Source organism: Lactuca virosa, chromosome 2, assembly GCF_052849685.1.
Source record: "Lactuca virosa cultivar CGN04683 chromosome 2, Lactuca_virosa_CGN04683_v6, whole genome shotgun sequence".
In the NCBI taxonomy this organism is placed as follows: Eukaryota; Viridiplantae; Streptophyta; class Magnoliopsida; order Asterales; family Asteraceae; genus Lactuca; species Lactuca virosa.
This window is the reverse complement of record NC_136427.1, coordinates 198,497,427-198,510,979: the sequence shown is the minus strand read 5'-3', so window position 1 is coordinate 198,510,979 and position 13,553 is coordinate 198,497,427. Positions and strand designations below refer to the sequence as shown.

Here is a 13,553-nt window from a genome sequence, read left to right as displayed (position 1 = left end):
GTTATGGTTCAGTTTCGGGTACGGTACCAAGTAAAGCGGATCTAGAACAAGAGAATCCAGAAACATCAAAGGGGTAGGGTGCATGGAACCCGATAAAGTGGGTCTAGAACCGGAAAACTCGGAAAAACCGATTTTTTTTTGTAATTACTTAGTAGATTGAACTTTGAAAATTTGCAGATTTGATATCCCGACTTCGGGAGGATGTAAGTCCATTGAATATGAACCAACAATGACAAAATTATAATCTAAAATCGTGTATAAATTCTAAACTACATTTTGGAAAAACTTTATATGAATACGACTTCAAAGGAATGGGAACTAAAACCATGAGTATTTTGGGATGGAAATTCTCACCCCAACCTAAGATAAAACAAAGATTTACCCATCCTGATTTCTTTTAAATATACTTCTATACGGAATAGGGTACCATGAAAACGGATGATTTTAGTTTTTTCTTTCACAAAATACTATAAAGTAAAAGTTTTTAATTGTTTGTTTGGATGGAAAGATAAAATGCAGTAAATATATAGTAATATTAAATGAAACCGAAGAGACAATGTTTTGTTTTTTCCCTCTGGTTTTCCGCCGGTGTGGCAGATGAAACCGACTCTTTCATCCCATTATATACCTCCACCTCTCCTCTCCTCTCCTCTCTCTTTCTATTTCTCTTTCTTTAACAATTAACATTCAAGAACAGTCAATACAACTACCCCTGCCTTTGCCGGTGCCGGAAAGCTAGCTTCTGCATGTGCTCCCTTCAACACTAATCTTCTCTCTTTTCCATTCTTCGCCTCCACCATCATCATATTCTTAACACTTTAAGCGTTCATTGGTAATGTTGGGTTCGGGTTCTTCTTCTTCTAATCGTATTGTAGCAACTTAGGTCACTAAACACCACCACAAATCAATGGCTCCGGATAATAACTGGCTCTCGTTTTCACTCTCTCCAATGGAGATGTTCACTTCTTCCACCTCTCAGCCTCAGCAGTATTACTTCAACGATAATTTCTATGCAAATGGTATATTTCTTGTTAACTTTTCTTGAGAATTTAGTACAGACTAATTGAGGTGCAGTTATGGGTTATTCCCACTGCAAATATGCTTGGCTTTTGTGCTAGATTTTGGATCAATGAGATTTCAAGCTGTTTTTTTTCTAAAACAAATTTGGATTTTTATTTAAAGATAAACAGTACCCAAGATTTCGGTTTTAATGTCGGAAAAAGAACGTAAGTGGTTGAGAAAAATACGATTTGTTTGTGCAAGTTTGTCGAAATAAATAGCTGATGATGTAACTTTCAAGACAAAAATACAAATTATTGCTTGATTTTCTGGGGATATATATACTTATTTATATGTATATATATCTTTGGATTCTCTTTGTTGATTTGCATGTCTTGAACTGAGTTTGGTTGTGGTAGTGAGTTACTAACTTCCGCTGGTGCAGGTTGGACTAACGGCGGTGGAAAGGCTTCACCGATGTACACCGGCGACAACGGGAATAGTCACGGGGATGTCAAAGACGGTGGCGGCGATTCACCGCTTTTCCGAAGCTTCATGGAGTCCCATATCAACCAGCAACAAGCACCAAAGCTGGAAGACTTCCTAGGCGGCGAAACCACCCTTACACCCACCACCACCACCACCACCGCCAACACCCACTCTATGCAGTCTTTTCGTTACACCGACGTATCTCAGACGGAAACACAAGACTCGTCATCGTTAACCCATATGTACGACGGAAGCAACTCCGTCTACTTCTCCGACCAACAAGATCATCTAAACGGTCTCGCGTGCACCACCGCCGGGTTCCAGACATTCTCGACGAACTCGGGGTCGGAAGTGGACGACTCCGGTACCCATCTGACCGAGTTTGCCGGACAGTCGATGGAATCCGCCGGCGGCAACGAGTTGGCTTATGTACAGTGTCCGATGAATGCTTTGTCGCTAGGTATTACCACCCAACATGGCGCCCAGGGTTCCGATCAGAAGCAGGCAGTCGTAGCTGTTGATTCAGGTGATCAGAATAATAACTGTAAGAAGATCGGTGATACTTTTGGACAAAGAACTTCGATCTACAGAGGTGTTACTAGGTATGCAAAGGTGTTTGATTTTTGGTAAAAGAGGAAGGATTATGTGTACGTTATGCATTAAAGATTGAACAGTAAACTAAACACTAGAGACATATTGATGTGTGCAGACATAGGTGGACTGGTAGATACGAAGCGCATCTTTGGGATAATAGCTGTAGAAGAGAGGGTCAAGCAAGAAAAGGACGACAAGGTAATTTTCTTTTGAATCAAAACAAGAACAGAGTTATGAACTTATGAGTTTATGATCATGATCGTGCATTAAATCTTGTACATTGTGTTTGAATTTTTGAAAAAAGATTTGAGTTTGAAGTTAGATTATGATCATGGATTGGATTTCAAATCTATCAAAAGTTTGTTGATGTTGTTGCTGTTGTTTATGATGATGATTGATTGATGTTTGTAAATTGTACCATTTCTTGTACTTTCTTCTAGTTTCTTTTATTTCTGTATTTATGCTAACACCAGTTGGATTTTCTTTTCCCTTAAAATGGCACAAGTTTGTCCATTGGATATTACAGATTACCCCCCTCATCTTTCTTTCTCTCTCCATATCTATCTATCCATCAATTTCACATACCTACACTAGTCTGAATCCTACTTAGTGTGTCTGCTGTTCTCTGTGCTTTTGTACATACATGCCTTTGCTTTTCACTTTTGCTTTTCCTTTCCTCTTTTACCCCTGCATTCTTCATTGCTTTGACCAAGTCAAACACTCTCTCATTCTCATGGAAACCTTTGATTTTCAATATGTAGTCACAAATGTCCATTTTGAGTGAGCTTTGGAACCCACCCCATTTGTTCCCGTGACCTTTTGGACATTTTTAGGGACTTGAAACGACTATTCTTATCTACATTTTTGTCTAGTAAATATATTCCTACCCGTGCAAAAATGTATATACCAAAAGTGCTTGCAATCTTTACCTTTTACTTTTATCTCAAAACTACTTTTATCCTCGTTTCATTTCATGGACCATTATTAATATTGTGAGCTAATGTTTTTTGGATTCTTTTGCATGTGTGGTCACTCTACTTTCGATTTTCTCATCTGCAGTGTACTTAGGTGAGTAAATTTTCTTCTTTTTTCATTTCATTTTCTTTCATTCATATCAATTTTCTTTTAACTTTGCATTATTATAATTAAGTAACTAACCATGTTTTAATGCATAACCAGGTGGTTATGACAAAGAAGACAAAGCAGCAAGAGCTTACGATTTGGCTGCTCTCAAGTACTGGGGTCCCACCGCTACTACAAACTTTCCCGTAATTATCCTACACCATTTCATAAAATCTTTACTTTTTAAGTTTTAATATATATAAAAAAGTAAACAATCAAAAGTGATACGTTTTTAATTTTGTTTTAATCTTGCTTTTTAGGTTGCAAAATACGCACAAGAATTGGAAGACATGAAACATGCGACTAAACAAGAATTCATCGCCTCCCTAAGAAGGTTCAACCTCTTGATTTATTTATCTCATTAATGTTCTAACTTCTAACTCATAACTTTTCATCAAACAAGTTTAAAAAGTTTATATCTTTATGACACGTTTCTTTTTAATTCTAACAGGAAAAGTAGTGGATTCTCAAGGGGAGCATCGATCTATAGAGGGGTTACAAGGCATCACCAACAAGGTCGTTGGCAAGCAAGAATAGGGCGTGTTGCAGGAAACAAAGATCTTTATCTAGGAACTTTTGGTAAGTTATAAAAAAACAAAATAATACTCAAACTAATATAATAATCATTTATATCTTATATTATGTTTTATGATGACAATATGATCATGATCTTGTAGCTACTGAGGAAGAAGCAGCTGAGGCATATGACATAGCAGCAATCAAGTTCAGAGGAATGAACGCAGTGACAAACTTTGAGATGAATAGGTATGACGTGGAAGCAATTTCTAGTAGCTCTCTTCCAGTTGGTGGAGCTGCAAAACGTCTGAAAGTGACTTCCGAGGCGGAGCAGAAACCTTCTCTGATCAGTAACCACCACCAACTGCCGCCTTATGGTGGCGGCAACAATGGAAACAGTATCAACTTTTCCGGTGCACCACCTGTTTATGCTTTGCCATATGATCCAAACTCGACAACAGCATTGTATCATCATCAAAGTTTGTTCCACCATCTTCACTCTGGGAATGGTGGTGCACCTGAAACTTCAGTTCCGATGACATTGCTGCCACCTTCAGCTGAGTTCTTCATATGGCCTAACCAGTCGTATTAACATATGGATTAAAGGAGACGAAATAGATTATATAGCACTATAAGGTTGTTCTTATGTTATGATGGGGTAGTTCCTTTTTCGGTGTTTCAAATGCTGACCTTAATCTGCTGACTGATATTAGTTTTTAGTGGTTTTAGTATTAGTAATTTAGTATGATCATAGGGAGATAACATTTCAGTTCTTTTTTTCGTTTTGTGTTTGGGGGATAAGTTATACAGGTCTCAAGAAAAGAACCGGAGATTAATGGTTTGGGTGAACCCATCTTTTTGGTGCAGAAACGTTATGCATGTCTTCTTGAAATTTGTTAGCGTTAATTAATTTGACTGTTGAACGATCATTGCTTCTCTAGTAAGAAGTATGCAAATGAATGGTTTGTATCTATAGAACTTAAATTAGGAATGCTACTTGAAAACGGAGATGAAAATCTTCCTGTGCAATTGGAAAATTCGTTCTTGAATATTTTGGACATTTTCCGATTCGGAGTTATAATTGAATAGAGGTTGTGCAATACAGCAATTCAGTCTTTTGGGATGGTAATGGAATCAAATCGTTACAAGTGAATAATAACAAAAATAGGGACGTGCAACTAAGTCTTAACATGGAAATCTTTTTGAAACATTATGTAGTTTAATTATAGAATAGTTCAACTAATTTTATTTTTATTTTTATTTATTTTTTACAGTTCTACTACTTTTATTTCTGTAATGTATTAAAAAGTTCAGTCTTTTGGGATAGTTGTTATAATAAGATGGTGTTAGGCAAAAAAAAAAAAAAAATATTAACTTATAAAAAAACAAGTGTGAGATAACTTATTAGAGGTTTTCTATCGGAATAAATTATTTTTTATTCAAACACCTTTTTAATTTATATAGTGATATGAAACCGTTAATAAGTTAATAAGATATTTAAATAAGCTTAGCCTAACACCTTAAAAAAAAGGTTGTTCAATTCAATCTTTTGGGATAGTTATGGAATCAAAATGAAAACATGGTCATGAAACTCCAGTCTTAACATGATGAAACTCTAAAATAGTTATTAGTTATAAGCACGTCCACAATGTATATGAAGATTGCAAATGATCTCCAGCCTAGCCGATAGTGAGATCCGTGTTTGATAACCCACATGGGGTGAAGGTTGTGTGTTCGAATCGAACCAACTACATAATTCCTTCATCCAACCCCTTATGTGGTGAAGTTTCTCCCTATGACCCCTATGGGTTCGAGTTTGCCCCTCTGTGATCTCGAACTCGGGACCTCTCCTCGAATATGGAGGCGTGGCTTCCGTTAATACAACCGACGGTTCCAAAAGATGTATATGAGGATTATTTTAATTTTTACAATTTTATAATTTTTTCCCTTAAAAATGTTTTATTTTTCTCACTGAAGAGTTCAATAATCATTAAACTCTTTCTACATTAAATGTCAACTAATATTCCAATGTGATGTGTTTAATCATTAGTTTATTATAAAAAAGAGCAATACAAAACAATACTCACAATAGACACATTATTATCCAAAGTATATTAGAGAATAAAGAGTAAATTCTCGCGAGTAGGAAGAAGAATGCATCGTAGATAGTCAATCTCAAGACTTTGTGAATAATTTAAGTCAAAGTTCAAGAATACAACTCATTAGGCTGGTCGTAGTGGCTCGAGAAGACAAAAAATGAGCTGGTGGTACCGGCGGTACCGCCAGGGGGAGTGCACCGAGCAAAAAATGGGGTCGCAGGATGACTCTTTGGTTGGGTATGCAACCCGTGAAGAATCTCGATGAATTCGTATTTTCATAAAAAAAAAAATTAATCGCAATGAACATAAGGTGTAAGATGTGCATTTAACCATAATATTTGGGTTTTTATTTAAATTAACTTTTTAATTTTTATTTTGAGACTGGCCATGAATTATTTTGAAGGAAATCTATAAACATGTATGTGATGAAAATCAGATCAAATAGACATGTAAGAAAATCGATAAATAATATTGAGAATTATATGTCAATTAGTTGCGAATAATAAATCCAATTATTATTAATATTTACCAAGTTTTGTCCAGAAAACAGATTTATCCTTCGGGATCAGATCTGATTATAAAAAATGTAGAAGAAAGGATGTCCCGTTATCTGACAAAAGTAAAGACGAAACAACAAAAGTAAAACCAACCTCGTAGTTGCAGATGACGACTTGTGTAGATTGCACGACAGAAGCTCCTATGCTTAAAAGTTTTTACGTCACTTTAAGGTTGTAAGTTTCAACATAAACACCCAGGATTTGATGCAGTGTATCACACGTTCTAACAATTATGGAAGAAGAGATAAATGCAATATGAATACTCAGAAATAGAAGAAACTCGATTATACAGTTTACAAGGCGTATCAAGAGAATAAAGTTATAAACCCATAAAAATTTCTTCTTCCCAACCAATGTGGGATGCATAGGAACTTGCAAAGATAAGCATGAACCTTAAATGTTTGGCATCGACACAGAGAGTTATAGTAAGAAAATGGGATTAAGGTCACTTTTGAGAATGGACATAGAGAGTAGCATCAACCTTCTTCATATTTGTTCCTTGCCTAATATCAAATCCAACTTGAAATACATAAGTTTTGTTCATTTGGACAAATGCATTGTATGAATCAAATTCGCCATTCCTATTTTGGCTTTATATCTTTTTTAGTTTTGGGTGTCTAGTAGACTTGGCGATGGGGCGGGTTTGGAGCGAATCGTCCTAGATCAAAATCCTTTTAACAAATTTCAAAATCCGATCCAAACCTGCTCCGTAACCCGCAAGGTTTTGAATAATCAAACCCATACCCTTATCCACCGAATCAACAAATATCCAAACTCGCCCTATAACCCGTAGGGTTTTTGAATAATAAAACACATTTTACTTAAATTTTAAAATAACATTTATTAAATAAAACAAATGTTGATTTAGAAAACGCATTATGTGCTCGAGGACATTCGATTGGAATTGAAATCATTATTGTAGTAACTTCTGATTGGTTTTTGATCGTCGATTGCACTAATGGAGAATACAATTGCAAACTTTCTTCTGGTTGATAAATGACTTTATTGATTTATAAATGAAATTGGTGATTGTTTGATGAAATATAAATGAAATAACATCATGATTCTTGATAAAAGACTGGAAGTCTAGAAGTCGAGTCCTCGAGTCCCATGTAAAAACAGTTTGGTCATTGGCCTTTCCCCTTTGGACTTTCGATTGCAATTAAAAGTAAACTTTAGGCAGTATAGAATATAAATGTATAATTCTAAAATTTATATGGGGCGGGTTATAAAAGAGCGGATCAGGGATGATCCATACCTAACCCTTTTAATAAAAGGGTTAGCGGGACGGATTGTTAACAGGTAAACAGATCAAAAACTATGCTCTAAACTCATATAATTCTTAAAGGTTTGGATCAGATCAGGGTTAAAACCCGCTCAATTTCCAGGCCTAGTGTCTAGTAAGGTGTACCACCATGAAACACTTAATCATAATGAAAAATAGATTCATATGTATCTACTGAACCTGTAACATATGAATGCATAGCCACATTACCCACACACTAACATTTCATTCTTAACAGAATGATATAAATTATAAAACTCTATACATGTATTACTATCAAATCAAGACTTCAACATCTAACCTAATAAATAAAGATCTTTTTTCCACATGTCATTCTCTCATTGCATTTGACACATGTCATTTTCTAAGATTTTTTTTTAATTTTCTTTTCCATTTGTCATTTTATGGGTTTTTTTTTCTTTTTTTTTTCATTTTATTGAATTTCATATAATATTCAAATGTAACTGTAACATCCCGATGATGAGATACTTTTAATCTGGCCCTATGATTTATTTATATTGCAATTTAGACCCCATGTATAAGAAAGAGTGCAATAAGGGCCCTAGCGGCATTTTCGTAATTTTGGGTTTGAGGGAGTACGCCATTCGTACGTGGGTACTCTGAGCGTACGTCTGTACGCAGGGCGTACGTGCCCGTCATGCAAATCCTAATTTTTAGGGTATTTCTCATATTTAAACCCCATTATAGCCTCATTTCCCTTCACTGTTGGATTAGTGTCTAAGTCCATAACTATTTTGGTATGTACTTGACCCGATTATGAGCATGATCCTTTTGGGTTGCCTTCACCATAGCAATATGTAGGATGAATTAAGGAGAGAAAGGTTTAATTATGATTTATTAATATATTATAAGAATAATATATTAAAGGAGAAATCATATTGGTTAATTAATATTAGTCAAGAATTAATAAAGAATTAATTCTGTGGCTAAAAGAGATTAATTAAACTTGGGGGACTGGAATTGTAATTATAGGATAATTGCAATTGGGCTATGGATCACCTTGGAATAATAGGTTGGACGAATTCTATGGGAAGCCCATTAGAAATCGTCCAAGGCATGTTCCAGAAGGGGTCCATGGGCTGCTTAGGGCTTAAGCAGTCAAATTAGGGTTTCCTTGTTAGATAACCCTAATTGCCTACCTATTTAAAGAACCCTTGAGACCCAAAAACGTGGCTATGTGTTCCTTTAGGGTTTCTAGCCGTTTTTGGTGCCTCCTCTCTCCTCCCTCTTCATCCAAGTTGCTTAGTGGTGTTTGTGACTCCATTAGAGGTGCAACACTTGAGGCACTAAGCTTTCTGAAGCCAATGAATTGATTGTTATTGCTATATAACAATCTAGGTAAGATCTAAATCCTAGTTTATATGTTAATTTGATTATTTGTGTGCTAGATCTAGAGTTTATAAGTCTTGGAAGTTTATTGCATGTTCAAAGTAGAAAAACTAGATCCAAGCAATTAGGGTTGCATGAACACCATAGGATTGATGTTATGCTCAAAACCCATCAGTGGTATCAGAGCCTAGGTCGTTTTTCTATTGAATAGATGCATAATTGAACTGCCAAAGACCTGAAAATCGAAATTTCTTGCTGTCTGCCCGATGAACTCGCCGAGTTGCTCTTAGTACTCGACGAGTAGCTTGAACTCGACGAGTTCCAAAGAGGACTCGACGAGTTGGCTGTTCAGTTGCCGGGTTTTTCGAATTTTTGGTCAGATTTTGATGTGGATAATTACCAAAACTCGTTTTTATTGCCTAAAATCGATTTTTTATGTTTGGAATGATTATCCTTATCAAAATTGATGGATTTGGTTAAATATGGATAATATAGGATTATTATAAGATAAATATTTGACCTAGTAAGTTTGAAAAGTTTCTATTTACACCCTTTAGGTTTTATAGTTTATATTTGAACTTAATAGTTTTGTTTTTGAAATTTGAATAGTTAAACCCTAATGTTTTGAAAGGTTTCAAAACTTGTCCTCAAGTTTTGGAATTTAAATTTTGATTAAAAGTTAATTTTTGAAATATTTAAATTCTAAACCCTAATGTTTTGAAAAGTTCAAAACTTGCCCTCGTTTTGGAATTTAAAAGTTGATTAAAAGATTAATTTTGAAATGTTAAATTCTAAAACCCTCGTATTTTTGAAAAGGTTCAAATTACACCCTTATGGTTTTATTAATTAATTAAATTGTATAATTAAAGGAGAGTTAATAAATCCATAAAGTTTTGGTTTACATTTTAATTAAATTAAAAGTATAATTAATTAAATTAGACCACCTAGTATTTTAAAAGTTTAAAATACACCCTATACTATGTATATATGACATTAAATGTCTAATATTATATATGTATAAGTAAACAGTCAGTCTTACCGTTAGTAGGCCTCATTCACGAAGCTGGTCTATAAGGGGTGTTTAAGGAAGTTGCCTATAAAATGGCGATTGAATGGGTATCCACTCTTACCCACCGCACTCTTGAATAGTGGAGGGTCGTTAGCCGAACGGGTAGGATAGGACGAAACCTTCCATTATAAGTATAATGAAGTACAAAGTAACTACATGCTTTTACAAATTCCCAAATCATAGTTACTTTAGGAAAAATGTGGAATTGTATGCTAATCCATGGAATTACACTTTGTACCCTTGTCGAAACGTTAGTGGAGCGTGTGTGGTTAACCGGCACACTAATTTGGGTTTGGCATTGGTGGCGAAGGGTGGCTCGATGTTTATCATAGATCAATGGAGCGTGTGTGGCTAACCGGCACATTGACTAGGTGATAGTAGCAATTGGGTGCACCACGTGATTCGTATGGTTATTCACACCTTGTTTGTGATCCTCGGCATCCCAGTCGCAAACTTGAAGGGCATAATCGAGATTAAACATGCCATTGAAAAGTTCAATGAATCTCAAAAAGATCTAGGAGTTTCAATTAATTTAAAACTTAAACTTCAATTTTGTTTTTCATGGTGGGAATTGGTAAATCGTCATTTACATACCTTCAAATATTCTGCAACTAGATTACGGAATCCCTCTTCTAGGTTGTAGAGTATTGTGTTGGATCCTAGCCTTGATGTTTTGTTTGGGTGTTACATCAAGGATTCTAATCTACTTGACTTGAATTTCTCCCGTTTTGTAGATGTCTGAATCTAACAATGTTCTTCCCAAATCCATTGGAACAAGCTTTCCAAATGAAGATGGCGTTCCAAGACACGATCAAGGAAATGAGAGTCATGCTTCACTTCCTCCAATTGTTCTCCCTGACCCACAAGTTCAAAGGCTTGAAAATTTCAAGCTCACTCAATCCCTATTGGCAAGTAAGCACGAAGATGGGAAACTTGTGTGTGCACACGTCTTAGAGATGAAGTCAAGCATTGATAGGTTAAGGATGTTGGGTGTCGATATCTCAGAGATGTTGGCTGTTGACTGGGTTCTTCAGTCACTTCCTGATTCGTATAGTGAGTTCGTAAGAGAGTACTATGCGATGGTTCACGACGTGACCCTCATTGATTTGACCTATTTGCTTATTGCTGCTGAATCAGTGATGATTTGGCGCACTGGTCAAGCAAACTTGATTGGTCAATCAAACTCCCATGCTTCATTGGACACTAGCTACATTGGAAGTCCAGAAAAGGCTGAGATTGTCCCTTGCTATGTACCAAAGGAGTCCATTTGCTTTTACTGCCAAGAGAAGGAGCATTGGAGACGAAGCTGCCCTGTTTACCTGAGAGATCTAAGAGATGGGAGAGTCAAGATGTATGGCTCTACTTCAGGTAAAATCCATTAACTAACTCTATAAGTTCCTATTTTTGGTTCTTAATACATGATGTGATAAGATTACATTTTTGATGTTTTGCAGGATCGAAGAAAAGAAAGGAAACTTAAGGAAGAAGCGTGCTGAATCTGATCACGAAGAAATGGATTTCGATCGCATGGATTCAAAGATCGGATTTTTGAGCTGCTACTTTAGAGTTAGGGTAGATTGCTAAGAAATATGTAATAGCATAGTTTTTCATTTGAATTTCATTGTAAGGACAAGTTTTTCCGCAATAAAATGAATTTTGATTTCCTCCTATTTATTTATCCTTGCAATGGCATATGTGAAAATGGATGTTTATGTATTTCTATTTTTAGCAATGTTGAATTGGATTTGATTCTTAATTAGGTTATTTGTGGAAGTGTCGAGAGTTTACCAAATAGGGAGAGTTTCTCATCGCCCAAGTTTCAATTGGAAAGAAACTTGGAATCATACAACATGTATTGTATGATGAATGAAAAACTTTCACATTTGGGAAATTTCGACTAATTCTTTGACAAAGTGTCAAGTGAAGGACTAGGAGATCGAGTACACTAGGTTGTACGTTGATCAAGTCCACCACAAAGTGATAAAGATATTCGTCATGATTTACTAAAGTTTAGTAAATATGGTTATACTTATAAGATTGAGTATAATTCTGAGTTGATTGAAAGAGTTTCAATCAATAGCAGAACGAATAAGAAGAATCTAGTAGGCAGAAAGATAAAAGTTTCTCTATTCTAAGAAGAAGGGAGAGTAACTTTTATTGTGTTTATGATAGGTCTTAATGATTAAGAACCATGTCTCAATTGATCCTCTAAGTGAGTCTTAGTGCAATTGCATGTCTAAGAAGAGGAATCGAGAATTGTAGAAATGGTTAAATCAAGAAGTCAATCATACTTCGTTCCAATATCAAGTCTTAGAGTCAAGATTGTGACATGAGTGACAAGTCTTAAGTAGGTTTGTAACACTTATCAAATATAGAATAAGAAAGTTTCTTATTCTTGTACATTTGAAATTGGTAAGTTGTGATGTCTTGGATAAGACAAAGACCAACTAGGACCAATTGAGTGAAGTGTTAAACTTGATAAGAAGCTACACTACCTCTTGAATATTTGTTTTGTCAAGAAATGTTTCTTGACAAGAGAACCTTATATGTCAAGGAGTCAGTGGGAGTCTTAAATGTCTTGAAAAGTTTCAAGAACAAATCAAGAGTAAACCTAGTTGATCATCACTAGCACGTGACTTGAGGTTTATAACCTGTCATACTTTCTGTGCCATTCCCGTTGAGTTAACTGTGTATGTGAGTTCTATGAATTCTCATGCATAAAGGCAAGCACCTGGATCAATGGAAAGTACATTGATATGTAGGGGTGAGTTGCTAAACAACGTGAAAGACATGGTGGGAATTTGTGTTACCATAAGGCAAGAAATCAAGATTGAACAAGTTCAGTCCATATAAGTTTGGATTTGTCGCAAACCTTAGTTTCCACAAATTCGCATGGATAGGAACGCATACACTTTAAAATCTAAGTGTCATAAGGTTTCCCTCCTTCATGAAAATGGTTGTGAGGAAATGCTTTCACTAAGATAGATTTTTAGAAGATAGCAATTGTGAAAATTGTATTCTCAGATTCGACTATGACTACGACATCCCTCTTCATAGTTCGAATTGTGAGATTTGGCAATTAGTCTGAACATTTGGGACTTAGTAACATAAGCTCTGAAGTTGTTTAGACACACATGTGAGCTTTCTAATACAAAGGTGTATGAGTTTAAGAAGCTTAGATAAAAGCTTATCAAAGCATCAAGTATTAGAAATATGAACTTAAGGAATTCAATAAGCATTGTTCTCTGGAAGTTCAGCTGTTTTCTGAATTCATGTCAAAGCTAGTGGGAGCATAAGTGTTATGCTGGTAAGAAAATAATCATCATGATAGTGGGAGCATGATTATTATGGTAAGTATTGCAAATTAGCGATATTAATTATAGAAAACAAGAGTTATAGTTTGCAAAGTCGCAAGGGTTGAAAAGTTGTTTTGCTATAATTAAGGGAGATAATATTATACTTCGTTTCAAAAT

General features: G+C 35.4%; 1 protein-coding gene across 1 annotated transcript; it reads left to right on the top strand.

The window, feature by feature from the left end:
- Window positions 1–582: 582 nt before the first annotated feature.
- LOC145159986 (AP2-like ethylene-responsive transcription factor AIL6) lies at window positions 583–4,649 on the top strand. The gene is made up of 8 exons (XM_079079040.1): window positions 583–1,019; window positions 1,445–2,090; window positions 2,198–2,280; window positions 3,142–3,150; window positions 3,262–3,350; window positions 3,465–3,538; window positions 3,656–3,783; window positions 3,882–4,649. The coding sequence occupies exons 1-8, from the start codon at window positions 908–910 to the stop codon at window positions 4,310–4,312; spliced, it is 1,572 nt and encodes a 523-aa protein (XP_078935166.1). The 5' UTR covers window positions 583–907; the 3' UTR covers window positions 4,313–4,649.
- Window positions 4,650–13,553: the final 8,904 nt, after the last annotated feature.

Excerpts from the sequence above, each read along its gene's own strand:
- LOC145159986 (XM_079079040.1), top strand. The coding sequence starts at position 908 with ATGGCTCCGGATAATAACTGGCTCTCGTTTTCACTCTCTCCAATGGAG. Across the intron at positions 2,091-2,197 it reads ATCTACAGAGGTGTTACTAG|ACATAGGTGGACTGGTAGAT; the intron begins GTATGCAAAGGT and ends TGATGTGTGCAG. Across the intron at positions 3,784-3,881 it reads TCTTTATCTAGGAACTTTTG|CTACTGAGGAAGAAGCAGCT; the intron begins GTAAGTTATAAA and ends ATGATCTTGTAG.